Source organism: Pristiophorus japonicus, chromosome 2, assembly GCF_044704955.1.
Source record: "Pristiophorus japonicus isolate sPriJap1 chromosome 2, sPriJap1.hap1, whole genome shotgun sequence".
NCBI classification, from domain to species: domain Eukaryota; kingdom Metazoa; phylum Chordata; class Chondrichthyes; family Pristiophoridae; genus Pristiophorus; species Pristiophorus japonicus.
Window position 1 is genome coordinate 103,336,184 of NC_091978.1, and position 26,688 is coordinate 103,362,871.

The 26,688-nt window shown below is 42.9% G+C and overlaps 1 protein-coding gene across 1 annotated transcript in view; it reads left to right on the forward strand.

The window, feature by feature from the left end:
* Nucleotides 1-26,688, forward strand: part of LOC139240107 (protein unc-13 homolog B-like) — an 893,314-nt gene that overhangs the window by 693,132 nt on the left and 173,494 nt on the right. Inside the window, exons 12-17 of the mRNA XM_070868486.1 lie at nucleotides 897-975; nucleotides 5,049-5,123; nucleotides 6,198-6,417; nucleotides 8,070-8,297; nucleotides 9,911-10,052; nucleotides 16,779-16,948. Of these exons, the coding sequence (XP_070724587.1) occupies nucleotides 897-975; nucleotides 5,049-5,123; nucleotides 6,198-6,417; nucleotides 8,070-8,297; nucleotides 9,911-10,052; nucleotides 16,779-16,948 (914 nt within the window). The remainder of the gene's footprint in view (nucleotides 1-896; nucleotides 976-5,048; nucleotides 5,124-6,197; nucleotides 6,418-8,069; nucleotides 8,298-9,910; nucleotides 10,053-16,778; nucleotides 16,949-26,688) is intronic.

A 26,688-nucleotide genomic window follows, 5' to 3' on the forward strand; every position in this document is an offset into this window, starting at 1 on the left:
CCACTTCCCTGCCTGCTCCCATAACCCTTGACTCCCTTATCGTTCAAAAATCTGTCTATTTCCGCCATAAATATATTCAATGACCCAACCTCCACAACTCTCTGGGGTAGAGAATTCCAAAAATTCACGACCCTCTGAGAGAAGAAATTCCTCCTCATTTCCGTTTTAAATGGGCGACCTCTTATTCTAAAACTATGCCCCCGAGTTCTAGATTCCCCACTAGGGGAAACATCCTCTCTGCATCTACCCTGTCAAGCCCCCTCAGAATCTTATACATTTCAATAAGATCACCTCCCATTCTTCTAAATTCCAATGGGTATAGGCCCAACCTGCTCAACCTTTCTTCATAAGACAACCTCTTCATCTCAAGGGCAGCAGGTTTCTTTTCCTAAAGGCCATTAATGAACCAGTTGAGTTGCTATGACAAGCCAATGGCTTCATGGTCACATTTTTACTGACACAAACTTTTTATTTCCAGATTGATTTAATCAAAATTCAATTGAGAGTGGTGAGAATGTGGAACTCACTACCACATGGAGTGGTTGAAGCGAATAGTATTTACGGGGAAGCTAGATAAGTACATGAGGGAGTAATAAATCAAAGCAGATATTGATAGGTTGAGATGAAGTAAGGTGAGAGGATGCTTGTGTGAAGGATAAATACCTGTATCGACCTGTTGGGCTGAATGGCCTGTTTCTGTGCTGTAAAGTATATGTAATTCTATCTAATTTTCAAACTGCCATGGTAGGATTTGAATTCACGTTCTCTGGATTATTAATTTAGGTCTCTGGGTTACTCACCCAGTAACGTGACCACTAAACTACATGATCACATGTTCATACCTGACTTTCAAGGACCAAAGTTACAAGTCTGTATTCTGTTGGTGTCTTTTCTAGGACTGGAGGCGGGCTGTATGGTATTGACAGTATGCCAGACCTGCGAAAGAAAAAACCCATCCCGCTTGTTAGTGACCTGGTAAGTCATTTTTTTCCTCTCCCAAACAATTGTCTGTATGTTGGAGTATATAATAGGTGTACTTGTGTTAGTTTCTGTTACTGCCTTTGTTAATGTTCTCTGCTTTGTTTTTCTTTGTTGCTTTGCACTCAACAGGTGAGATCAGTATACTGGGATAATAGGAATAATTTTCTTGACATTAACCTAATATTTTAGTTCATGTGCTTGAGGGATGCCTTGTACCTGACAGGAGATTTCTTGAGCAGGACATGCTACGTACTTAAATAGCGTGTTAGAGCATCTGGCAGTACCATATGGGTTTCTGTTCATGATGTCACTAGTTTAACACTTCTGCACTTTTGTGGCAGTGACTTCATTCCCTTTTCTGCAACAGAACTGTTTTCTATTCTTCCAGCTACTTGAAGCTGTTCTGTTTATATCTGTACACCAGCTCTGGTACGAAAGTCTAGATCTGATGTCTGTTTCAGTACCTGTGGGCCTACTGTCCTTTCTTTGTTGCCTATTTAATATATATTGTTGTACTTATTTCCATACTTCTTTACAAAACCTGTCAAACAAATAAAAATCTGCTTGTTTATTTAGTTTGTAAGCTGTTCGCCATAGTCCCACATGATGATTTGTGTGGTATTTGATGTTCATACAGGTCTGTAGTCAGTCCTGTTACTATATTGTTGTTTTAATACAGGCCTTAAAATGGTCTTTTCAAACTAATACACATATTGTAAACCTTTACATTAATAATATCTGTAATATGAAAAAAAAATTAGGATGATTTCAGGTAATTTTAGAAAAATGAGGAAAAATTGATGTGAAAATAATGTCAAGCTAACAGTGCTTCCATGGATCAGAAATAGAAAGTACAATACCCAAGTCAATTGTGCTTAACAACAATTTTAGTATCTTTCCTCCTCAATTAAAAGTTAAATAATATTTTCTATGCCTTTGGAGCATGTTCAGATAATTTGTAGAAAGCTAATATATGCGTATTGCAGATTCTTTAACCATGCCACTCCAAAGCCTCGTAACTAAGGCAACTTTTTAGTGAAATTGGTTTATATCTAGTGCACTTCCAGTTTGCATAGGGATGTATTGTAATCAACTGCAGTGACATAACCAGGCTGCATATTAATATGATGTAAGTCAGGAAGATGACAAGCATATTTGCTTGCTGAAATATGCCCTTAACTAATAAACTGGTGAAGAATTTGATCTTACAGAACACAAAATGTTAACTGTAAAGATTACGGGCTGGAAATTTGGTTTTGGGTCATAGTGTTTTTGTTGGCAGAAAAAAAACACTGACTCCGCTATGATTTCAAGGCTAAACATTCGGGGAAAAAGGGGAAAAATAGCACCTGGCGGGAAAAATTGGCGTTGTACGAAGATTCGCAGCACAAACCGCAAATTTTCTGCAACTGTCTCCAAGGCCGATATTGCTGCAAGTTGGGCCTAGAGAGGGGGGGAAACATACATTTTTTTTCCAAATAATAAAAAAATCACAAAACATTCACAAGACCCTTTTCTAGTGAATCGCTGCCAAAGAATTTAAAAATAAAAACTTTAACTTACCTTTTTTGCAGGGTTTCATACCTAACTCCGTTTCTAAAGGATGCACCGACAGGCCTTTCCTCTTTTTTTTCCCCATCTACGGGTGACCGCTGAGCCAAGTGTTGGGCGAAAGCGCTTTTTCCAGTCTTGCAAGCTGGCAGTCCACTTCGAAGCGGTATTTGAAAACCGCCGGCGCAAGACTTCAGGGAATTACCTGTCGCACCGTTTTCCGCCCAAAACGGCGGAAGGTTGCAGAATTTCCAGCCCAATGTCACTTGTTTAATTCTAATATTCCAGTATGAAAATTGGCCCGGATTTTGCGATGGTAATGACGGCGAAACTGTCAGCATAGAGGAATGATCCGAATTCATTACAAAATATTCACCTAAATTAGGAATATTAGTCAATCGAGCATAAAATCGGGGAGGTTGTAAATCAAGCATCTCACCCAAACCACCCTGTTCTCACAGAGCCAGTTAGGTTAAAATCGGGGCTATAGTTTCTGAAATGTTAATAGTGAAGTGGTAATAATATGACATGATTGCTGTTAGCATCAGAAGAGTTGAACTCTGCAATAACGTATTGTAATTCTTTTGTATGCAACCATTCCTTTTGTCCAGGCCATGGTAAGTATAATCTCCCCAATAAACAAAAAAAGGAGCTTTATGCTTGCTGACCCTCAACCCACCACTTCCTTGTTTCATCTTAATTTCCATCATTTCCATGATAGCTTCTACTCCTACATAATTAATATTTTAAAATATTTAAGACATATGAACCTTATATACAAAGCTGATTTCTGTAAAGGATTCATGGGGTAGAATTGTATTGCTGGTGATAAATCATAGTGTCAGTACGTGTCACATTAATGGTAGTTACTAGTGTAGAAACAAAACAATATTTTTATCCCATCCCTCATTAACAGTGCTACAGGTTTACCACAGGGGCCTTGAATGTCCTCCATATTTGCGCCCAGAGACATGTGTCACCTGGGCACAAACCAATTATGCAGTTTAAAGGATCGCAGAATTTTGAGCATAAATGAGTTAAACATGTAACTACAATACGCCAAGAACTCCTCATCTTTTATGGCCATCTATCAGTCTTTTCCACCCGAACATGTCTCCACCCATAAACCTGGCCATGCTCCCAAGTTTCAGAGCATCGTTTTACGAGTTTCCTGCAGTTGTGCTTGCTCAGAGACTCTCTTAATATTACAACCAGATTTTCAGGCGCTGCAGGAAATTATCATTTTTCTAGTGTTGTGTTGCTATTTTTTCGCATTTTTTTTAAAGCCTCAATGAGACCTACGTTGTATTTTCTGGCATAAATATAAGTCACCTTAAAAAAATTGAAAAGCTTCCCCAATAGCAGATTCTTAAACATGTGTGTAAATGTGCATGATTGATCATTGAATGAGTTAAAACTTTAATTTTTATACTTAAAGAAGGAAGATATGGTGTGAGTTTGGCCCTTTCCTTGGACCCTGCTGATTTACACCCATTTTTACAATTACATTTGGGTGTATTCTAATTAAATTGTCAGAGAATTATGGCATAAATTGAGATCGGGTGAATTGTTGCGGGAAGGGTGCATTTCCAGATCTAACTTCCAGGATGCGCCCATGCAGGAAATTCAAGGCCTTGGATAATACTTGGCATATTGTACTTACAGGTAGAACTCACTTATAATTTTTACCCAAATTGTAGCCAAGTAGCACCAATAATATTGTGAAGTGGCACACAACCGTGCTAAGTGGCACACAACTGTGCTAATATGGACCTTATTCCTGATGAAGTTAGAGTTCCAAAACACCTTGGTACTGACTTCCTAATATCGTTGATAATATTTTTTGTGAAGTGCATATTTTCCAGAAGATGTTTTCCTAAAGGTGTTGATATGCGTAAGGGTGGAGTTTCACGGGTATCGTTCAATATACCGGCCATACTTAAATGTGTGAGCCTGAATAGTAGACATTGTCAGACTATGCAAAAGTAGGGTGGGAATCTCAACTGAGCCTAATACTGTTCTCCCATTACTTTTTCATGAGCAGTTTTTAGCAGCGGCCAATGGGTAGCATTCAGGAGTGAGAACCCATGTTATGATATTTTTCCCGCCACTTAACATCAAAGCCAGGTGTAACACCTCTTCTACATGCTAGCTAGGATTCGCAAACAGCACAGATTGTGTGGCTTAGAGCAAACACTGACAGGGAATTTACCAACTGATCCATTGGGAGAGCTATTGTTCTTAATTGCACCAGTAATAATATTTTCTCAGTCACTTATGTATTCAAAGTATCCTTTACAACAATCCTGTATCTATAAGGTTCAGTCTTTTATGGTGTGTGGATTTTTGTATGCCTTAAACAAATTCCCAATTTTCAGTTCAGATGTATGTGGTTATTGATTTATATTATGCAAATCCACATTTAATTTAGTGAGTTCCTTCTGCATGTTTCTTACGATGTTAAAGAACTGTATTAATCTTAAATTTATAATATTACATTTGGCTTCATATTACAGTCACTTGTGCAGTCAAGGAAAGCTGGCATTACCTCGGCAATGGCTACTCGCACCTCCCTAAAAGATGAAGAGCTGGTAAGAACAGTGTATCTGAAAAAGACCCACTGTGTTAATATTTTACATTTCCAGTTTCACTTCATTATCTGTTTGCGAAATAGTGGGGATAATTTTAACCCCCAAAAAACGGGTGGGTTTGGTTTGGGTGGGAGGTTAAAAAGTAAAAAATTTGAAATGGAACCCAACCCATCTTGAACCCGCCAAATTCCAGTTTTAACGGAGACGGGCTGAGGGATGGGTGACCAATCCGCTCGCATGAGGCGAGTCGGGCATTGAAACCTTTTAAGGAGGCTGTGCCTCCATTTTAACAGTGTTTCTATTTTTAACCATAGTCAGCCGGGTTTCCCAAGTCTTGGGAAACCCGGCAGGTGAAAGGATCCATAAGGTAAGTGCCTTCACAGTCGGGCGTGTGGGCCAGGAGAAGTAGGACTGTTTCCTCCAGGACCAACAAACTTACCTGTAAAAATCCCCACAATGAACGTGCCTCTGAGATAATATTGGGCATGTATTTCTGCACTGCTGCACACATTATTTTTGCTTTAATAATGTAAAATTCTTTAGCAGATCACATTTTGTAGGTATTCCGTAATTTTTTTTCTTTTTTTACGGTGTTTGCTCTTTTGTTTGCTGTAAAAAAAAAAAGAATGTAGTAGTGCTGCAAGTCAGAAAACAAACTCTTGCCCAGTGGAGCGATGAGAAGTGATCTTGTCCAAGCTGGTTACTGGGGATTGTAATACAGTGGGGTAATATAACTTAAATGAGAATAGGGAAACGGAAAGATACAGAATGATTTTAAAATAAGAGAGCTTCCTTTTTACAGATTTATACGTGTATTATTGTATTATTACTGCCGTTCAATCAAATGGTGTTTGCTAGCATTATTCCCTCAGAGGACAAACCTCCTCTTGTCAGTGATGCCTCTGCAGCACTTTCACTGAGAGTGAGAGTGTACTTACAACATCACAAGTATAAATCGGCAGTTTCCATTGTAAATATGGACGCAGGAATTTATAACAGAAAACTTTGCTGGGAAATCATGCAGATTTTTACTATATCATAAGTTTGTAATAATGTTTGTATTTGTCTCTGCAGAAAAATCATGTTTATAAAAAGACCCTCCAAGCCTTAATCTACCCTATCTCATGTACCACACCCCACAATTTTGAGGTCTGGACCGCCACAACGCCTACATACTGCTATGAATGTGAGGGTTTACTGTGGGGCATTGCTCGTCAGGGAATGCGGTGCACTGAGTGTGGGGTAAAATGTCATGAAAAGTGCCAAGACTTACTAAATGCGGACTGTTTACAACGTAAGTCTGTTTCCTGTGTGTTCTCTTATATTGCAATATGTTTCCATTCATTTTCATTCACTTCAAATTTGAATCTGCTTTTGTTTGCAATCCAGCAATATCCACAATCATATCTCTGCTGAGTCAATAGATCTTCTTTTGACAGTTCTCTTATGACATCCTCTGTGAGTGTGGCCATGGTGCATTATCCCCCTCATCATTCTTGACCTCCCTGCAGCCTTTGACCAGTTGACCACGCCATGTCTCTCTTTCATTGTCCAGCTCAGCGGGACTACCCTTGCTTGGTGCTACAACTTACCTATCTGATTGTAGCCAAAGCACCTTCAGCAACAGCTTCTCTTCCCACCCACAAAACATTCCCTCTGGAGTCCCCCAGGTATCTATCCTTGGCCCTCTCCCCTTCCTCATCAACATGCTGCCCTTGGCAACATGATCCAAAGACCTCGGGTCAGCTCCTACAGCTATGCTGATGACATCCAGCTCTACCTTTCAACCCCTCAACTGCATCTGTGTTGTCAAGACTGGTTGTCCAACATCTAATCTTGGATGAGCTGCAGTTTCTTCCATTTGACCATTCGGAAGATCAAAACCATCATCTTTGGCTCTCACCACAAATTCCATACCCTTGCCACTGGTTCCATCTCCCTCCCTGGCCACTGTCTCGGGCTGAACCAGATTGTTCACTACTTCGGCAACCTATTTGACACTGAACTGAACTTCCGAGTCCATATCATCGCCATTACAAAAACCTCCTATTTTCACCTCGGTAAAATTGGCTGCCACCTGCTGCTGAAACCCCAATGCATGCGTTTGTCACTCCAGACGAGACTATGCTCTTCTGGCTGACCTCCTATCCTCTACATTCTGTAAACTTGAGCTCATCCAAAACTGTGCACAATGTCCCACTCACCCATCATCCCTGTCCATGCTGACCTACTCCTGGTCCCACAATGCCTCCAATTTAAAATTCTCCTTCTCGTGTTTAAATCTCATTATGGCTTTGCCCCTCCATCACTTTCTTCAGCTCTACAATCCCCTGCCCCCAAACTGTCCATTTCTCTGACTCAGGCCTCTTGTGCATCCCTACCTCCCTACACCCACCATTGGCGGCTGTGCCTATAGCCGCCTAGTCAGCTCTGCAATTGCTCTGCAACTCCCTTGTTAAATCCCTTGGCCTCCATCTCCATCTCCTTTTTTAAGTCCCTCTTTAAAACACACCTCTGACCAAGCTTTTGGTCACATATTAATATCTCATCCTTTGCCTCAGCATCTATTGCTGCTTACACCTCTAGACAGCACTTTGAGACATTTTTCTACATTAAAGGCATTATATAGATGCACGTTGCTATTATTCTCACTTCAAGTCTGTCCTTAGAGATGTTCTAAAAGACTAACAAAAGAAAAAGGAATATGGTGCTACGGAAATCTGTATACGTAGGTGAAAGATATGAGAATGGAATTATTTTTTGATATAATAGTTTACAATCAGTACAAAGAAACACCTAATGTGCTTATCCTAACTTAGCATATACAATCTAACGCACTTTTTCAACTTTACAATCACCACAGCATAGGAAGTTTGGCAATTTTTTCCCCCGTAACTTTTATTTCACATTAATTCAACCCGTATTCTGCAATGCTTCCTACAACAGGTGCAGCTGAGAAAAGTTCCAAACATGGTGCAGAAGATAGAACACAAAATATTATTATGGCGATGAAAGACAGGATGAAGATCCGAGAGCGGAACAAGCCAGAAATCTTTGAGCTGATCCGGGATGTCTTCGGAGTGCTGAAAGCTGCACATGCACAGCAGATGAAGACTATCAAACAAAGTGTACTTGAGGGAACATCTAAGTGGTCAGCAAAGATTACTATAACCGGTACAGTGTACAATTTATCAACGCTTGTGTTTGATGGACCAGTATCTGTAAACCTCAACTATGTTGTCTGTGATGCATTTTTCAAGTGATTTCAAATAAAACCTAGAAATTCTAGAAGATTCTGGAGATTTACATTTACATCTCCAGTGCCAAGATTCCTGGCAATAATGTAGTGCGTGATGGATATAAATTTTCTCACTATGGCGTTACTGCGACATGCTAGTAACACTGATGAGCTTCACACTTCACTTCCCCAACCTGCTCAATAGGATCTCAAGTATAGACCATTGGTCCTGTTTCTGATGAGGATCTAGTGGTTATTTCTTCTGTTGTATAAAGGGGCAGAAAGTCCCTTTTTTGCTCTTGGCCATTAAATGATCACTTAAGCAGAGCGCATAGAAGAAAATCTGATGGGGATGATTGCAAGCCCCTAATAGAGCACATCTGATGTTCTATCCATTAATGGATGAATGATCAGGTGGGCTTGAATACTTCCTATCTTATTTTCGCCTACGCACTTCCTCAATGCACCAAGCAATTATTTAAAAACACAAAACACAACAGAGGAAACCTGCCGCATTCTCTTGGAAATAGAGATTTATTTCCAATACTGAAAGTAGCTCACTTACACTTCTGTCATTCAGTTTGGGTTTTGGTTTCCATTGTTCAAGCCCCACTACAGCCTTGAGCACATGATCAAGGCTGACACTTCAGTGTAGTACTGAGGGAGTCATCATCATCATAGGCAGTCCCTCGTATCGATGATGACTTGCTTCCATGCCAAAAAGGGATGAGTTCACAGGTGTCTCAATGAAGGGCCTAATATTCCAGGTCCCAAACTACATGTTGAAAGGTGGAAGATGCCTGTGCATGGATTTTTTTAACATGTGATGGCCATTGCACATCAGCCACCACATGGGCTTGACAGAGCTAGTTCTTGGTCCAGTGACAAGGATTAACCAAGATGACTGGAGACCAACTCTGCTGCATGAACCTAGTGCGCGCACCTATTGTAGTGTGGGCTGGCCCGTACTGCCCTCGCCTCTTCTGGGCCCCGAACTCACGCCTCTCCTGGGCTCCGATCACATCGCTCCATGATCACTCGCCGCTCCTGCTGTACCTGCCCGAGCTCCAATCAGCAACCTGGATCTTGGTGACGTCCAATCCAGTCGCCCTCTTCACAGCTGTCACTCTCCAGCACGCGCTGCACCTTGAAGTAGTTTGCTCCTTTGAAGGCCCCAACCCGCTGACGGTCGGGGCCGCCGCTTGAATGCCGGGTCAGGCCACACGCTGCTCTTTTGAAGGCCCCGACCTGAGATAATGAAACTGAGGGAGAACTGCATTGTTCGAGGTGCCAACTTTCAGGTGAAATGTGAAATGCAGGCTCTTTCTGCCTGCTCAAATGACCTACTCCCATGGACTCATATGCTTGACTTCTATTATAGGCAAGTTGCTCGAAGAAACCATTAGCGATACTCGATATGATCACCTGGACAGAGAACATTGAGAACTCCTGTAACCTTGGTGGTTCCTGCTGTCTGCGCTTTGATTGCTTAATTTAAAAAAAAATAGAAATTTATAAAGGGCTTGCATGTTTATTCATCTCTTTGCAGTGGTGTGTGCTCAGGGACTTCAAGCAAAGGATAAAACTGGCTCCAGTGACCCATATGTCACTGTTCAGGTTGGCAAAACCAAGAAGAGAACAAAGACTATCTATGGAAATCTGAATCCAGTGTGGGAGGAGAAATTTTATTTGTAAGTTTAATGCTTTAGAATTTTTAAAAATCAGTTTGAAGGTAAGATTATTTTTGTTCATTGTAACTTGAGTTTATATCTAATTTTGGGCTTTGGGATGTGTACGTAATACATTTGACTTAATTTTGTTTTTTACATCTGTTTCCTCGATACATACCAATTCCATACTTATCTGGGCTGCTATGGGCTTTCATGGGAGGTTTTGGCAGTCAGTGCCCATATTTGAGATCAGTGATAACAATGTTGTTTTCAGGAACTTCTCTACCAGTGGGCCTATAAAAATGTTGCAGTGGGAATTTTAACTTTCGGCAACAGGAACATAGAACGTATTGAATATAGGAACAGGAGTAGGCCATTGAGTCCCTCGAGCCTGTTCCGCCATTGAATTAGTTCATGGCTGATCTCTATCTTCACTCCATAATATCAAATTTGTCACCCATTATACAACCCATTGCAAAGGAAAATTGGGTGAGCCAATCCAATATCACCCTTTTTACACCATTTTCAGTTGATTTTCCCTACGCCCTCTCTGCCGATCACACCTCCCCAGAGGTCTGTGTCCTTACCGACTCTGGCATTGAAATCGCGAGGAGGATCAGTTTGTCATCCGTAGGGACTCGAGACGGATTGTTCGAGGCTGGAGTAGAATTCCACTTTGGTCTCATCTGTTGTGTCGACTAATCCTACTCCTGACAAAATGCCTAGAACACGACTTTGTCATCACCAACACCTTGTTCTGTCAGAGGGACAAGTACAAGGCATCATGGCAACACCCTCGCTCCAAGCACTGGCATCTGCTCGACTACGTCATCATCCAAGCGAGGGACCGCAAGGCCATGTACATCAATCGCGCCATGACAGGAGCCAACGACTACTGGACAGACCACCGCCTAATCCGCTCCATCATTAACATCAATATAACCCCAAAGCAGTGACGGCAACAGAAACAATGCCGCAGAAAAATATACGGCGGGGCACTCAAAGACCCAGTTAAGAAATCCCTATTCAGCCAGCGGCTCACTGCCAACCTGGTGACCCTCGATGACCCCGAGCTAGGAGTTAAATTAAAAAGTAGGACCTCAAAGGTAGTAATCTCAGGATTGCTACCAGTGCCACATGTTAGTCAGAGTAGGAATCGCAGGATGGCTCAGATGAATACGTGGCTTGAGGAGTGGTGCAGAAGGGAGGAATTCAAATTCCTGGGACATTGGAACTGGTTCTGGGGGAGATGGGACCAGTACAAACCGGACGGTCTGCACCTTGGCAGGACTGGAACCAATGTCCTAGGGGGAGTGTTTGCTAGTGCTGTTGGGGAGGAGTTAAACAAATATGGCAGGGGGATGGGAACCTAAGCAGGGAGACAGAGGGAAGTAGAATGGGGGCAGAATCAAAAGATAGAAAGAAGAAAAGTAAAAGTGGAGGGCAGAGAATCCCTAGGCAAAAATCAAAAAGGGCCACATTACAGCAAAATTCCAAAAGGGCAAGTGTGTTAAAAAGACAAGCCTGAAGGGTGCCTCATTGCGAGGAGTATTCGTAATAAGATGGATGAATTAACTGCGCAGGCAGCAATTAATATGATATAATTGGGATTACGGAGACATGGCTCCAGGGCGACCAAGGCTGGGAACTCAACATCCAGGGGTATTCAACATTCAGGAAGGATAGACAGAAAGGAAAAGGAGGTGGGATAGCGTTACTGGTTAAAGAGGAAATTAACGTAATAGTAAGGAAGGACATTAGCTTGGACGATGTGGAATCCGAATGGGTGGAGCTGCGGAATACCAAAAGGCAGAAAACGCTAGTGGGAGTTGTGTACAGACCACCAAACAGTAGTAGTGAGGTTGGGGACAGCATCAAACAAGAAATTAGGGATGCGTGCAATAATCATGGTCGACTTTAATCTACATATTGATTGGGCAAACCAAACTGGTAGCAATACGGTGGAGGAGGATTTCCTGCAGTGAATTAGGGATGGTTTTCTGGACCAATATGTCGAGGAACCAACTAGAGGGCTGGCCATCCTAGACTGGGTGATGTGTAATGAGAAAGGACTAATTAGCAATCTTGTTCTGCGAGGCCCCTTGGGGAAGAGTGACCATAATATGGTAGAGTTCTTTATTAAGATGGAGAGTGACACAGTTAATACAGAGATTAGGGTCCTGAACTTCGATGGTATGAGACATGAATTGGCTAGAATAGACTGGCAAATTGTGGATAGGCAATGGCACACATTTAAAGCTCACATGGATGAACTTCAACAATTGTACATCCCTGTTTGGAGTAAAAATAAAATGGGGAAGGTGGCTCAACCGTGGCTAATAAGGGAAATTAAGGATAGTGTTAAATCCAAGGAAGAGGCATATAAATTGGCCAGAAAAAGCAGCAAACCTGAGGACTAGGAGAAATTTAGAATTCAGCAGGACGAGGACAAAGCATTTAGGGAGACTAGAACTAGGGGACACAGCCTCAAAATACGGGGGAACCAATTTCAGCAGCAGAGGACAAAGGGTTTAATTAGGAGGGGGAAAATAGAGTATGAGAGGAAGCTTTCCGGGAACATAAAAACTGACTGCAAAAGCTTCTATAGATATGTGAAGAGAAAAAGATTTGTGAAGACAACCGTAGGTCCCTTGCAGTCAGATTCAGGTGAATTTATAATGGGGAACAAAGAAATGGCAGACCTGTTGAACAAATACTTTGGTTCTGTCTTCATGAAGGAAGACACAAATAACCTTCTGGAAATACTCGGGGACCGAGGGTTTGGTGAGAAGGAGGAACTGAAGGAAATCCTTATTAGGCGTGAAACTGTGTTAGGGAAATTGATGGGATTGAAGGCCAATAAATTCCTGGAGCCTGATAGTCTGCATCCCAGAGTACTTAAGGAAGTGGCCCTAGAAATAGTGGATGCATTGGTGATCATTTTCCAACAGTCTATCGACTGGAGGGTAGCTAATGTAACACCACTTTTTAAAAAAGGAGAGAGAAAACGGGGAATTCTAGACCACTGAGCCTGACATCAGCAGTGGGAAAAATGTTGGAATCAATTATTAAAGATGAAATAGCAGCGCATTTGGAAAGCATTGACAGGATCGGTCCAAGTCATTTATGAAAGGGGAATCATGCTTGACAAATCTTCTGGAATTTTTTGAGGATGTAACTAGTAGAGTGGACAAGGAAGAACCAGTGGATGGTTCTTCCTTGTCTTTGGACTTTCAAAAGGCTTTTGACAAGGTCCCACACAAGAGATTAGTGTGCAAAATTAAAGCACATGGTATTGGGGGTAATGTATTGAGGTGGATAGAGAACTGGTTGGCAGACAAGAAGCAGAGAGTCTGGATAAACGGGTCCTTTTCAGAATGGCAGGCAGTGACTAATGGGGTGCCGCAGGGCTCAGGGCTGGGACCTCAGCTATTTACAATATACATCAATGATTTAGATGAAGGAATTGAGAGTAATATCTCCAAGTTTGCAGATGACACTAAGGCAGTGTGAGCTGTGAGGAGGATGCTAAGAGGCTGCAGGCTGACTTGGACAGGTTCGGTGAGTGGGCAAATGCATGGCAGATGCAGTATAATGTGGATAAATGTGAGGTTATCCACTTTGGTGGAAAAACATGAAGGCAGAATATTATCTGAATGGCGGCAGATTAGGAAAAGGGGAGGTGCAACGAGACCTGGGTGTCATGGTACATCAGTCATTGAAAGTTGGCATGCAAGTGCAGCAGGTGGTGAAGAAGGCAAGTGGCATGTTGGCCTTCATAGCTAGGGGATTTGAGTATAGGAGCAGGGAGGTCTTACTGCAGCTGTACAGGGCCTTGGTGAAGCCCCTCCTGGAATATTGTGTTTAGTTTTGGTCTCCTAATCTGAGGAAGGACGTTCTTGCTATTGAGGGAGTGCAGCTAAGGTTCACCAGACTGATTCCCGGGATGGCAGGACTGATATATGAGAAGAGATTGTATCGACTGGGCCTGTATTCACTGGAGTTTAGAAGAATGAGAGGGAATCTCATAGATACATATAAAATTCTGATGGGACTGGACAGGTTAGATGCAGGAAAAAGGTTCCTGATGTTGGGGGAGTCCAGAACCAGAGGTCACAGTCTAAGGATAAGTGGTAAGCCATTTAGGACCAAGATGAGGCGAAACTTCTTTACTCAAGAGAGTTGTTAACCTGTGGAATTCTCTTCCGCAGAGAGCTGTTGATGCCAGTTTGTTGGATATATTCAAGACTGAGTTGGATATGGCCCTTATGGCTAAAGGGATCAAGGGGTATGGAGAGAAAGCAGGAAAGGGGTACTGAGGTGAATGATCAGCCATGATCTTATTGAATGGTGGTGCAGGCTCGAAGGGCCGAATGGCCCACTCCTGCATATGTTTCTATGTTTCTGATCTTCCTGTATATTGCGACACAACTATATTGCTTGTCAGCTCCTATTTAGTTTGATGCTCAAAGCTTGACACAAAGAAGACTGTTCATGTTTTGATTATTTTGCACTTAAAAATAGCCTGGCACAATGCATTTAATTTGCATGATTCATTCAGCCTATTTTCACTTTGTAATAACTGTCACATTGTATGGCACTGATATATCATGCACTCTAACTTTAATGCTGTTCTTTCTTCCTGGGGAAAAAATGACACACAAAAACAACGTGATTGGCTTTCTCACTAAGTTGCACAGTTACCTTTGGACTTGCTAAAAGCTTCACTCTGATTTAAGATCAAAGTCATAAATTACTTGGATGTCCTGAGTCTAGTGCGAAGATACCCAAGCCTTGGGGAGAGGTGTAATTCCAACACCGCTGGAACTTGTGTTTGCAAATTGGGGCAAAGGTCAGATCCACTGGGTTTCCATCCCATTTAAGTTTTAAAAATCCCAATTCAAGGTTGGGGGAGGGAGCTTCTGAACCCCTCCAGCCCACCCCTCCACCCTCACCACCACATCCCAGCAGCAGTTTGGGGGTAAGTCTGGGCTACCCCAGGGATTCCAACCAGCTCGCCCTTCTTGGGTTCAGCATGCCTGCTCTCAGCTGACCAAATTTCCATTTTGTAGTTTAAGTGGGACCTGCATTGGAGAAGACAAAAGAATAAACTGTCCTAGAAGTATTGATTGCCATTGGAAGAGGGATCAGAGAGCACTTCAGGAGGCAAAAATGCCCTTTGTTTTCTTTGGCCTGACTGGTAGCCTCACAGCATACACAATTTATTTTTCAGTACTTAATTTAATTTCTCTGCTTTTTAAATTTATTTTTCACATCACATTGTCACAGCCAATAGAGAAGCCTCTGCCAATACTGTTTGCTAACTACTTGCTCGGAGGTGCACAAACACGATGGTGGATGATTTTCTTTTCCTTTAGTACTTTGGAATTAGCGGCTGTTATAATGCTAAAGCTTCGATTGTGTTGCTTCTTATCCAAGTAGTTATGGCCAATTATGAGAACATAAGAACATAAGAAATAGGAACAGGAATAGGCCATACGGCCCCTCAAGCCTGCTCCGCCATTTAATACGATCATGGCTGATCCGATCATGGACTCGGCTCCACTTTCCCGCCCGCTCCCCATAACCCCTTATCCCTTTATCGTTTAAGAAACTATTTCTGTCTTAAATTTATTCAATGTCCCAGCTTCCACAGTTCTCTGAGGCAGCGAATTTCACAGATTCTGAGATAAGAAATTTCTCCTCATCTCAGTTTTAAATGGGCGGCCCCTGATTCTAAGATCATGCTCTCTAGTTCTAGTCTCCCCCATCGGTGGAAACATCCTCTCTGCATCCACCTTGTCAAGCCCCCTCATAATCTTATACGTTTCGATAAGATTACCTCTCATTCTTCTGAATTCCAATGAGTAGAGGCCCAACCTACTCAACCTTTCCTCATAAGTCAACCCCCTCATCTCCGGAATTAACATTGTGAACCTTCTCTGAAGTGCCTCCAAAGCAAATATATCCTTTCGTAAATATGGAAACCAAAACAAGATTCCATTGGCCTTCCTGATCACCTGCTGCACCTGCATACTATCCTTTTGTGTTTCATGCACAAGTACCCCCAGGTCCCACAGTACTGCAGCACTTTGCAATCTTTCTCCATTTAAATAATAACTTGCTCTTTGATTTTTTTCTGCCCTCACACTTGACCTCACACTTTCCAACATTATACCCCATCTGCCAAATTTTTGCCCACTCACTTAGCCTGTCTATGTCCTTTTGCAGATTTTTTGTGTCCTCCTCACGCATTGCATTTCCTCCCATCTTTGTATCGTCAGCAAACTTGGCTACATTACATTCAGCCCCTTCTTCCAAATCGTTCATATAGATTGTAAATAGTTGGGGGTCCCAGCACTGATCCCTGCGGCATCCCACTAGTTACTGATTGCTAACCAGAGAATGGACTATTTATCCCGACTCTCTGTTTTCTGTTAGTTAGCCAATCCTCTATCCATGCTAATATATTACCCCAACCCCATGATCTTATATCTGGTGCAGTAACCTTTTATGTGGCACCTTGTTAAATTCCTTCTGGAATAGCAGCAACTCAGTTGATATCAGCTCACTCAGCGCTGACTGGGTATTGAACCTGGAACTACCGTTGGCTGTACATCTTATCTGTTCACTGAATAAACTCACTGAGCCACTGAGGAGCCAGAAAGAAGATTTTTTTTTGCACTGTCTTTTGGCCTCAATACAAATCAGTTAAAAATGAAAATCTGTTTTCTTCTTTTTTCACAGTGAATGCCACAATTCCTCTGATCGAATCAAAGTAAGAGTGTGGGACGAGGACGATGACATTAAATCACGTGTTAAACAGAGGCTAAAACGGGAATCTGATGATTTCTTGGGACAAACTATCATTGAGGTTCGGACACTAAGTGGTGAAATGGATGTCTGGTATAATCTGGGTGAGTGAAAGAAGAGTTTTGGCTAATTTGAGAAATGTGATAAATTTTCGCATGTCAACTCCAGAAATTTCAACCACGCTATCAAAATGCAAAATATTTGAAGTTGGCATGGGAACTTTAACCACCTCTCAGTAGCTTGATGTCGCACAGAAATATTTACCACAATGTGCACAGGTTGACAAGATGGTGTAGCGCCATGAAGTACCAACTAGAATGCTGTCGGAATGGGTGGGACGGAAGTTAAACCCCCTGTCACTGAACTGCTATAGAGAGTTATTAAATCGAAGCTCAATGCTCCTCATGGGGCAAGTGTAAGTCAAGGAAATCATTAGGCCACTGTCGCATGTTTGCTTGGAGAAGAAGAGGCCAGGGATCAGGTTCCCTGTCTGCCCTTGTTGGCATGGCCCAGTTGGAAAATGAAAGTATTTGATGTATTAGGAGATTGGGCATATGACTGGCAAATGATGTATAACTTGGATAAGTGCAGTCTTATGCATGTGAGCAGCGCAAATGCTCAACTTTCATGCACTCTTCAGGGAATAGCATTTTAAAAAGGTGGAGAAAGAAAGAGGTTTGAAAGAGAGACTTGCATTAATATATCGTCTTTCATGACCACTGATCGTCTCAAAGCGCTTTACAGCCAATGGGTCAGAGAGGAAATTCCCAGATTATTTTCCCCCAAATTGGCCTGGGTTTTTAATCTGGATTTTTACCTCTCCTATGAGGTTACATGGTTTCAGGTGGAGTAGGGAGTGTATGTATTGTGATACACAAGGGCCTAAAAATTCAATGTTTTAATGGTGGCTGTTAAGGCCGCCATTAAAATGCAGTGGTTTTGTGGAAAAAATGGTGACTGCCTTGCTTTCGACCGCTTCCAACACGGGACACGGCGGCCACCATTTTGATAACCCCATAGCGCTGCCATTGATAGCACTCTCAAATTTAAGTAAGCAGATCACGACATCAATCGCCGTGCAACACCTGATTTGACGCCACGACTCCTAATTTGGACGGTCTCGCTCTCCATTACGCTGTGTCCTGACCACACATAGAAAAGTGTGCGTGAAGCAGCGTTGCAGAGACACTGGCAGTGTTTTTTCAAGGGCACACATCTTCCAGGTAAGTTGGAATTTCAGCTGTTGGACTGGTTAATTTAATATTTTGTTGAAGTAGTGGCTCGGTGCAATAGATTTAAAAGTTTTCAAAGAGTGCAGGGAGTGCTGCTGGTCACTTGCAAGGCTTCAGATCATAAAGGAAGGCCTCTGAGAAAACAGAAAATGCTGGAAATACTCAGCGGGTCAAGCAGCATCCTTGAGAGAGAAATACAGTTAATGTTTCAGGTCGAGATGCTGCCTGACCTGATGAGCATTTCCAGCATTTTTTGCTTTTATTTCAGATTTCCAGCATCCGCTCACAGAGGGGCGAGGAAGAAGCAGACGAGGAAAAATGAAATAAAGGATGCTACCCAGACAGCCCCTTTCTGGCTGGGATATCCGGGATGGAATCATCCACCTGCGGTCCCAGTGACCACAACCCCAATTCCCCTTTCAACATTTGATCTACACCTTGCCTTCCCTCTGTTACTGACCATAGCAGCATCCTTTTGGCCACAATGTTGAAATAAAAGCCACCACAAAGCAAACTTTCTAATCCAACTTGATCCATATATGCATCCAATATGACATAAAGAAATTAACTCATCACCCTGATGCATACCCTTAGTGACTGTCTTATGTGTGCCTTTGCCTATCCTACTGATGTCACACAGTGCTACCCCAGTGGCTGGTGGAAGGCTGCTGACTTTCAGTGGGGGACATTGCAGAAGGCTGTGCAGAACAACCTTCAGGAGCCAATGGCTGGAAGTGTTAAATCGAGTGACTGTGTTTTTTCTTCTTCTTCACTCTCCTCTCCCTCTTGGTCAACCACTGGGTGGGCAGGCTGCATTACTTGGGTGTCTGAAATGTGGAAGGCTCAAGGGTCGAATTGTGGTGAGGAGAGGGCGGGGAAAGCAAGAAGTTCATGCTTACACCATGCACACCTTGCAAATCAGAAGAGATTGTGGGATGAGGGGGAAGTGGGATGTAAGGTGGAGGATAATGTATAAGGATACCAGCATCTTGTATCCTTTCAGCCCCGCCGCTGGCCAGCACCGTCTCCTCCAAGGGGGCGAGGTGAAGCTAGGAATGGGAGGTGTACTTCGTGTTTGGTATAAATTCTTGGTAGGTGAGTATTGGGGAGGGGGAATCATGTCATGAGCAGTGTGTGAGGCTCGTGGTGCAGTTGATAGGAGACGGCTTTTGAAGATGCATTCACTGACCTTGACCACTGGTCTGAGGTCATGACACTTCTTTGGCACTGGAGCCAGGTTGTGGGGACAACATGGCTGGCTGTGATGGACACATTCTTTTTGGTGGGCCTCCTGGCCCCTGTGGGTAAAGGACCTCTCTTGCCTTGTTGACCTCCTGCATAAAGCTGGAGTGCTGTGTGCCCTTTCCCTGGCTTGTTGAACCATTTGTGTTCGTTCTGATGCACTTTCACAATTTTTTTACTTGTAGAAGGCAGTTCGGCTTTAAGAGCTGAAGACTGCCATTTCAGAACTATTTTTAATGTTTATCTTTTTTCAGAAGGCAGTTGAGCTCTAAGGGCTAATGACTGCCTATTTTTAAACGATTTTTTTCATTTTAGAAGGCAATTTCCCTTTAAGGTCTCGAGTCTACTTTCTAAAATGTCAGGCTAGTTTTAACAGAATGTTGCCTCGCTCCAGGGATGTTAGGGCCACACTACATTGGGACTCCTGCTGGGACTACCGCCCGAAACAGCGCGTTACACCATAGATTTTGTGCTCCGATCATTAAATTAGCAGGCAGCCCCAAAATACCCGTGCAGTCTGCACTCGTTCTGTCGGTGGCCGGTAACCTTGGTGCACAGTGGCACCAGCCTAATTCGAGACCATGGTGTCCAACAGGCTGGATGGACCAGAAGGTCTTTACTTGTCCGTCATTGTTCATATGATAACATAACAAAAAAACTGCTTGTTAATCAGGTTGTGATCGATTAGAAAATCTATCCTTTTATCTTTAAAAAGTATATCTTAACATCCCACACGGCTTGTTAGACAATTATTTGGTTTAGAATTCCCCTCTCCCTTTTGATTTCATGAGCAAAGTGAGGATGTGACTCCAACTGGCAGAAAATATTTTACATGTGCTCCAACATTTGTTTGATAGTGGATGTTTGGAGAGGGTGGTTGAAAAAGAAGCAGAAATGTTATGAAAAGAGACTCACTTATTTGCGTGTCTGCATTCATTTTGCTGTAATCATGTTGCAAGGATTGGCATCCTGACCACTGCTAGATGCCAGTTTGTGATACTTCTGTACAGCTACCGACTGGAGCTCATGTTCTTTCAAACTAACTTTCTTTAAAAAGTTACTGAAGTTACTGCGTGCTTTACCTAAAGTGAAAAGAAAAATCCCTTCATTATCTATTAAAATTGGAATGAATACTGCCTGCAAAGTTTAGGATTACAAGGATTCCTTGCTTGTTGAAGCTGTGTAAGGTGTCAGCTGTGGCTCAGTGGTAATATTGATGCCTGTGAGTCACTTTGGTTGCTGTGCTTATACATTATACCAGTAACCACACTTCAAAAGTAGTTAATTGACTGTGAAGCACTTTGAAACGTTCTGAGGTTGTGAAAGGCGCTATGTAAATGCAAGTTCTTTCTTACCTTATTCTAACTGCTAAGATAAATGAAAACATCACTTAACTTGTGTTGAAATTTGTAGTGCTCCATGAATTCCCTTTTGCAAACTTCACTGTTATATTGTTTACAGACCCGCCACAAACTCCGTTCCCTAGTCACTGACTCCATCCCACTCCCTAACATTTATCTGAGGCTGAACCACACTGTGCACAACCTAGGTGTCATATTTGACCCTGAATTGAGCTTCCGACCACATATCCACAGCATAACTAAGAACGCTCATTCACTGCTGAAACCCACATTCATGCCTTTGTTACCTCGAGACTTGACTATTCTAACGCACTCCTGGCTAGCCTCCCACATTCCTCCCACTGGAAACTTGGGGTCATCGAAAACTCAGCTGCCTGTGTCCAAACTCGCACAAAGTCCCGTTCACCCATCACCCCTGTGCTCACTGACCTGCACTCGATTTCAAAATTCTCATCCTTGTTTTCAAATCCCTCCATGGCCTTGCCCCTCCCTATCTCTGTAATCTCCACCAGCTGCACAACCCCCCTGAGATATCTGCACTTCTCTAATTCTGCCCTCTTGAGCATCCTTGATTATAATTACTCAGCCATTGATGACCTTGCCTTCTGTTGCCTCGGCCCTCAGCTCCAGAATTCCCTCCCTAAACCTCTCCGCCTCGCTACCTCTCTTTCCTCCTTTAAGACGTTCCTGAAAACCTGCCTCTTTGACCAAGGGCTGTAATTTGCAGACCCGGTGCGCACGAGATGCTGCGCAAGTTCCGGCTTTTCGTGCGAAAATCCGGAACTTGTAATCGGTCAAGAAAAGGCATCTGCAGGTGGAGAGTCAGGTTATTTGCTCAACTTCTGCCCAGCGAATGCCAGTGAAATTCTTACACCTGGTAAAGCTGCTTTTACCAACATAAGAATTTAATAAACAGAAAAATAACATTTTATCAATAATTTATACATTAAAACCCTAGTAAATAAGGTAAGTTTATTTTTAGCCCCTTTAAAACATGTAAATTTATTTTTCCAAAAATTTAATTTTTGTTTTAAATAATTAATGAAATTCTATTTTAATTAATTTTAAATATGTGATTTTTAAAATTTGAAATGTAGAGGTATTTTTTTAGGTATTCCCATTCATGCTTACAGGGTTTCTGTACATACAGAATCCACATAAGGATGAATGGGGATTCCCTTCTGTTATTCGTTGAGCTGGCCCATGTGGTCCCAAGGGCGCTTGAGAACCACGTGCGCCCCTGAAATATGTGGGCCTCTACCCGCTGGTACCCGGAGAGGCCCAGGACCGCGCGTCTCCATACCTCCCAGGTACATGGGCATTTTATTTGTGGATTGGAGGCATTTCCCCATTGGAAGCCTCCGACTGAAAATTCAGGGCCCAAGCTTTTAGTCATCTACCCTAATTTCTCCTTATTTGGCTCGGTGTTAAATTTTTTGTCTTACAATTCTCCTGTGAAGTGCCTTGGGACATTTTACTTTGTTAAAGGCACTAGAAAATATAAATTGTTGTTATAGTACTTGCTTACAATAATTTCAAATACAATCCATGTGAGATACTAATTTTCATTTTAGTGTGTAGTTCTTCCACATACAAGAGAAAATTATCAAAGCTTCTCATTCTAGTCACAAAAACAGTCTGTAAATAGTGTAATTGGTGATCATCAGTGGAAATGTTCTTCCTCCAGGAGCAAAAGGAAAAATACCCAAGAAAGTCACCCGTGCTGCTATCCTAACTGCTTGAGTCAGATTAAGAATACCTTAATTGCTGGAAGTGTGAGATATCATGGTGCACATTGGAGCCGATTTGGCAGATATCTCACTCCTCAAGCAGGAAAAAGTGAGCTGGTAGTTAGTTATAACGTGCAACCAAGTTATATGGGCCATATACACAGGGTTCCTACAAAACATGCAGCACCACCTCATGTACATAAATACACATGTGACATATGATATAGCATGTGTAAAGTATTCAAATGTTATAGAATGTCAGTCTGCAAGTTTCCTATCCTCCTTATTTTTGTGTCCTGTTTAATGAGCGCATTCCTAACAAATTATCCCTCTATTTTATCTCAATTTATATGCAAACATAATTTAAATATGTAACATACAGTGTCTCTACAAAAAGGTATCAAAATACTTAATCCATTTGTGCAATTTTTGAAGTATTGTTATTACTTGAAGTAGTTTTTATGCAGAAGTTGTATGTTTCGTGTCAAGCAGTATCTGTGCAGAGGTTTACTCTTGTGTCTGTACTAATGGAGAATGAATAGGGAAGGGAAAATGTTGTTCATAAATGTCCAACCACTGTATTAGTAATGACCCTAGTAGTGGAAATGTATATTTGTTCTTTGCCTTCATTTAGTTTTATCAGTATATTTCACTCTGGAACTGCCTGTCAGTAATTGCACAAGATAAGGGTCTCCAATTTATTCTGCTGTACACATGCTTACAGCTTTACATCAATGCATTATTAGCCAATCAGAGAATCGAGTGTTGTGTCACTGGGTGATACTGTGATGACATGTCTAAATGAGATCATCACTTTAACCTACAGAATGGTCATATGACTCTAATAAAGTTATTTCTGTCCCGGATCCAGACAAAGCAAACAGATAACAATTCTGATGAAATATGGTTACTGAAAAATATATGTAGCAGAGCCAGTGCAATAGTGCAGTGCTTTGGAGTTACAGTTTGTTGAAACCACAATATTTCATCCATGGCATCGCAGAGTGTAGGTTTATATCTATGATATTCCACATGCTTAATTTTTCTAAGCAGTGATTCCAGAGAGATGCCAAGCAGGTGTCGGGTTCAGAGTGAGAAGCCTGGGCTTCCTTCCTGTTATGCTAGAACTGATAAACAATTAATGTTAAATGCATGGCTGGATGCTAACTGCTATAAAAGATGTACAATTAACAGTTAACTGTTTTCTATCAAAAACAATTGATTTGCAAAATGCAGCATTCATTATTATGTGAAACAGTGGTACTGAAGAGTGAAACTGAAAAGTAGTAACAGAAAAAGTGACTGTTCTGCTCTATTTGTTTTTTTTAATTGAAATCATTTTTAAGGGCAGATGGATAAAGGAGCATTATTTCACATGTAATTCTTAAAGGAAATGAAAATCTGTCGACTGCTAACTGCTAACAGTCTCAGAAAAGTAGTTCAAAGTGTAAGTTAATGTGACGGGCACCTTGGACACCAACGCCCCTCCGGAACCTTCTTCCCCTACACTTCCCTCTGATCCCATCCCTACTTCCAGTCTCACCCCCTGCCGTGTTTTCACTATCCCTTCTGACCTTCCTCTCTCTGACCCCAAACTATCAGTCCTCAGCAAAGATCTGAGCTTCATTCCCTTACGCCCCCACCTCAATGAATATCGAGCTCGGCACGATGCTGAGCTCATTTTCCACCGCCTTTGCCTCCGTGTCCACTTCTTCAGCCAGGAGTCTCCCCCCCCCCACACAGCTGATGCATTCACACGCTTTCAGAATTCTCGCTCTACCTGGACCTCTCCCTCTGGCCTCTTACCGTCTCTAAACCTCTTCATTGCAAATTGCTGATGGGACATCGGCCATTCCAATTTCTCTGCTCCCCTCACTCACTCCAAACTACCTCCCTCTGAACTTGCAGCACACCGCTCACTCAGATCCAACCCCAACCTTGTCATTAAACCTGCTGGCAAGGGTGGAGCTGTTGTTGTTTGGTGAACCGACCTCTACCTTGCAGAGGCTAATCGCCAACTCTGTGACACCTCCTCCTACCTCCCCCTGGACCATGACCCCTCCACTGAACATCAAGCCATAATTTCCCAGATTGTCACTGACCTCATCTCCTCTGGAGATCTTCCCTCCAAAGCCACCAACCTCATAGTTCCCCAACCCCACACAGCCCAATTCTACCTCCTTACCAAGATCCAAAAACAGGACTGCCCCAGTAGACCCATCGTTTCTTGCCTCACAGAATTATTTCTTCCTATCTCGACTCTATTTTTTCTCCCCTTGTCCACTCTCTTCCCACCTACATCCGCGACTCCGACGCCCTCCACCACTTTAACAGTTTCCAGTTTCCCGGCCCCAACTGTCTCCTTTTCACGATGGACGTCCAATTCCTCTACACTTCCATCCCCCACCAGGATGGCCTGAGGGCACTCTGCTTCTTCCTCGAACAGAGGCCCAACCAGTCCCCATCCACCACACCCTCCTCCGCCTGGCTGAACATGTTCTCACGTTGAACAGCTTCTCCTTTAACTCCACTCACTTTCTCCAAATTAAAGGTGTTGCTATGGGAACCCACATGGGTCCTAGCTGTGCCTGCCTTTTTGTGGAATATGTGGAAGATTCTTTGTTCCAGTCCTACTCGGGTCCCCTCCCTCACCTCTTTGTCTGGTTCATTGATGATTGTATAGGTACCGTTTCCTGCTCTCACCCCGAAATTGAAAATTTCATTCACTTTGCATCCAATTTCCCTTCCCTAACCTTCACATGGTCCATTTCTGACTCTTCTCTTCCCTTCCTCGACTTCTCTGTCTCCATTTCTGGGGATAGACTTTCAACTAGTATCCACTATAAGCCCATTGACTCCCACAGCTATCTGGACTACATTTCCTCCCACCCCGCATCCTGTAAGGACTCCATTCCATTCTCCCAGTTTCTCCGTCTCCGTGGCATTTGCTCTGACAACACCACCTTTCACACTAGTGCCTCTGACATGTCTTCCTTTTTCCTCAACTGAGGATTCCCCTCCACCGTGGTTAACATGGCCCTCGATCGTGTCTGTTCTATTTCCCGCACCTCTACACTCGCCCCTTCCCTTCCCTCGCAGAACCACGACAGAGTTCCCCTTGTCCTCACCTTTCACCCCACCAGCCTTCGCGTTCAACGGATCATCCGCCGCCATTTCCGCCACCTCCAGCGTGATTCCACCACCAATCACATCTTCCCCTCCCCTCCCCTCTCAGCGTTCCAAAGGGACCGCTCCCTCCGCAACACCCTGGTCCATTCCGCAGTCACCCTCAACACACACTCCCCTTCCTACGGCACCTTTCCGTGCAAGCGCAGGAGATGCACCATCTGCCCTTTTACCTCCTCCCTTCCCACTATCCAGGGTCCCAAATACTCCTTCCAGGTGAAACAGTGATTTACTTGTACTTCTTTCAATTTAGTATACTGTATCTGCTGCTCACAATGTGGTCTCCTCTGCATTGGGGAGACCAAGCATATAGATTGGTTGACCGCTTTGCTGAACACCTCAATTCAGTCCGTAAGTATGACCCTGAGCTTCCAGTCGCTTATCACTTTAATTCTCCACTCCACTCCCACTCTGATATCTCCGTCCTCGGACTCCTCCACTGTTCCAATGAAGCTCAACGCAAGCTCGAGGAAGAACACCTCATCTTTCGTTTAGGCACTTTACAGCCTTCTGGACTCGACATCGCGTTCAAAAATTTCAGAGCGTAACCTCTGGCTATCCTTGGCTCCCTTTCTCCCCCCCCCCCCCCCCCCCCCCCGCATCTTATTTGTTTTTTTCTTTCTTCTCTTTTCTTTTTCTCTTTGTCTCTAATGGCAGCTGGTCATTACTCTGCCATTCACACCCTATCCAGATTAACCTTTTTCTAACTTCTGTAATTACCATTTCAATTCGGACCATAATCCCTTTTGTCTCTCTAATCTCTCCTGCCTTCCACCCTATCACAGACCTTCCCTTTTGTTCTTTCTTCCCCTCCCCCTTTCAGTGCTTAAGAATGTGGTCTTTTCGAACATCTGGCAGCTCTGATGAAGGGTTGTCGACCCGAAACGTTAACTCTGTTTTTCTCTCCACAGATGCTGCCTGACCCATTGAGATTTCCAGCATTCTCTGTTTTTGATTCAGATCCCAGCATCCGCAAAATTTTGCTTTTGTGTTGACGGGCATCTTTGTAGGTTTTCGAGACATGAGCAGAAAATGCCGAACACGGGTATCATGGATAGGAGCAGTTGACCAAAGTCAGTGTATGTAGACAGTC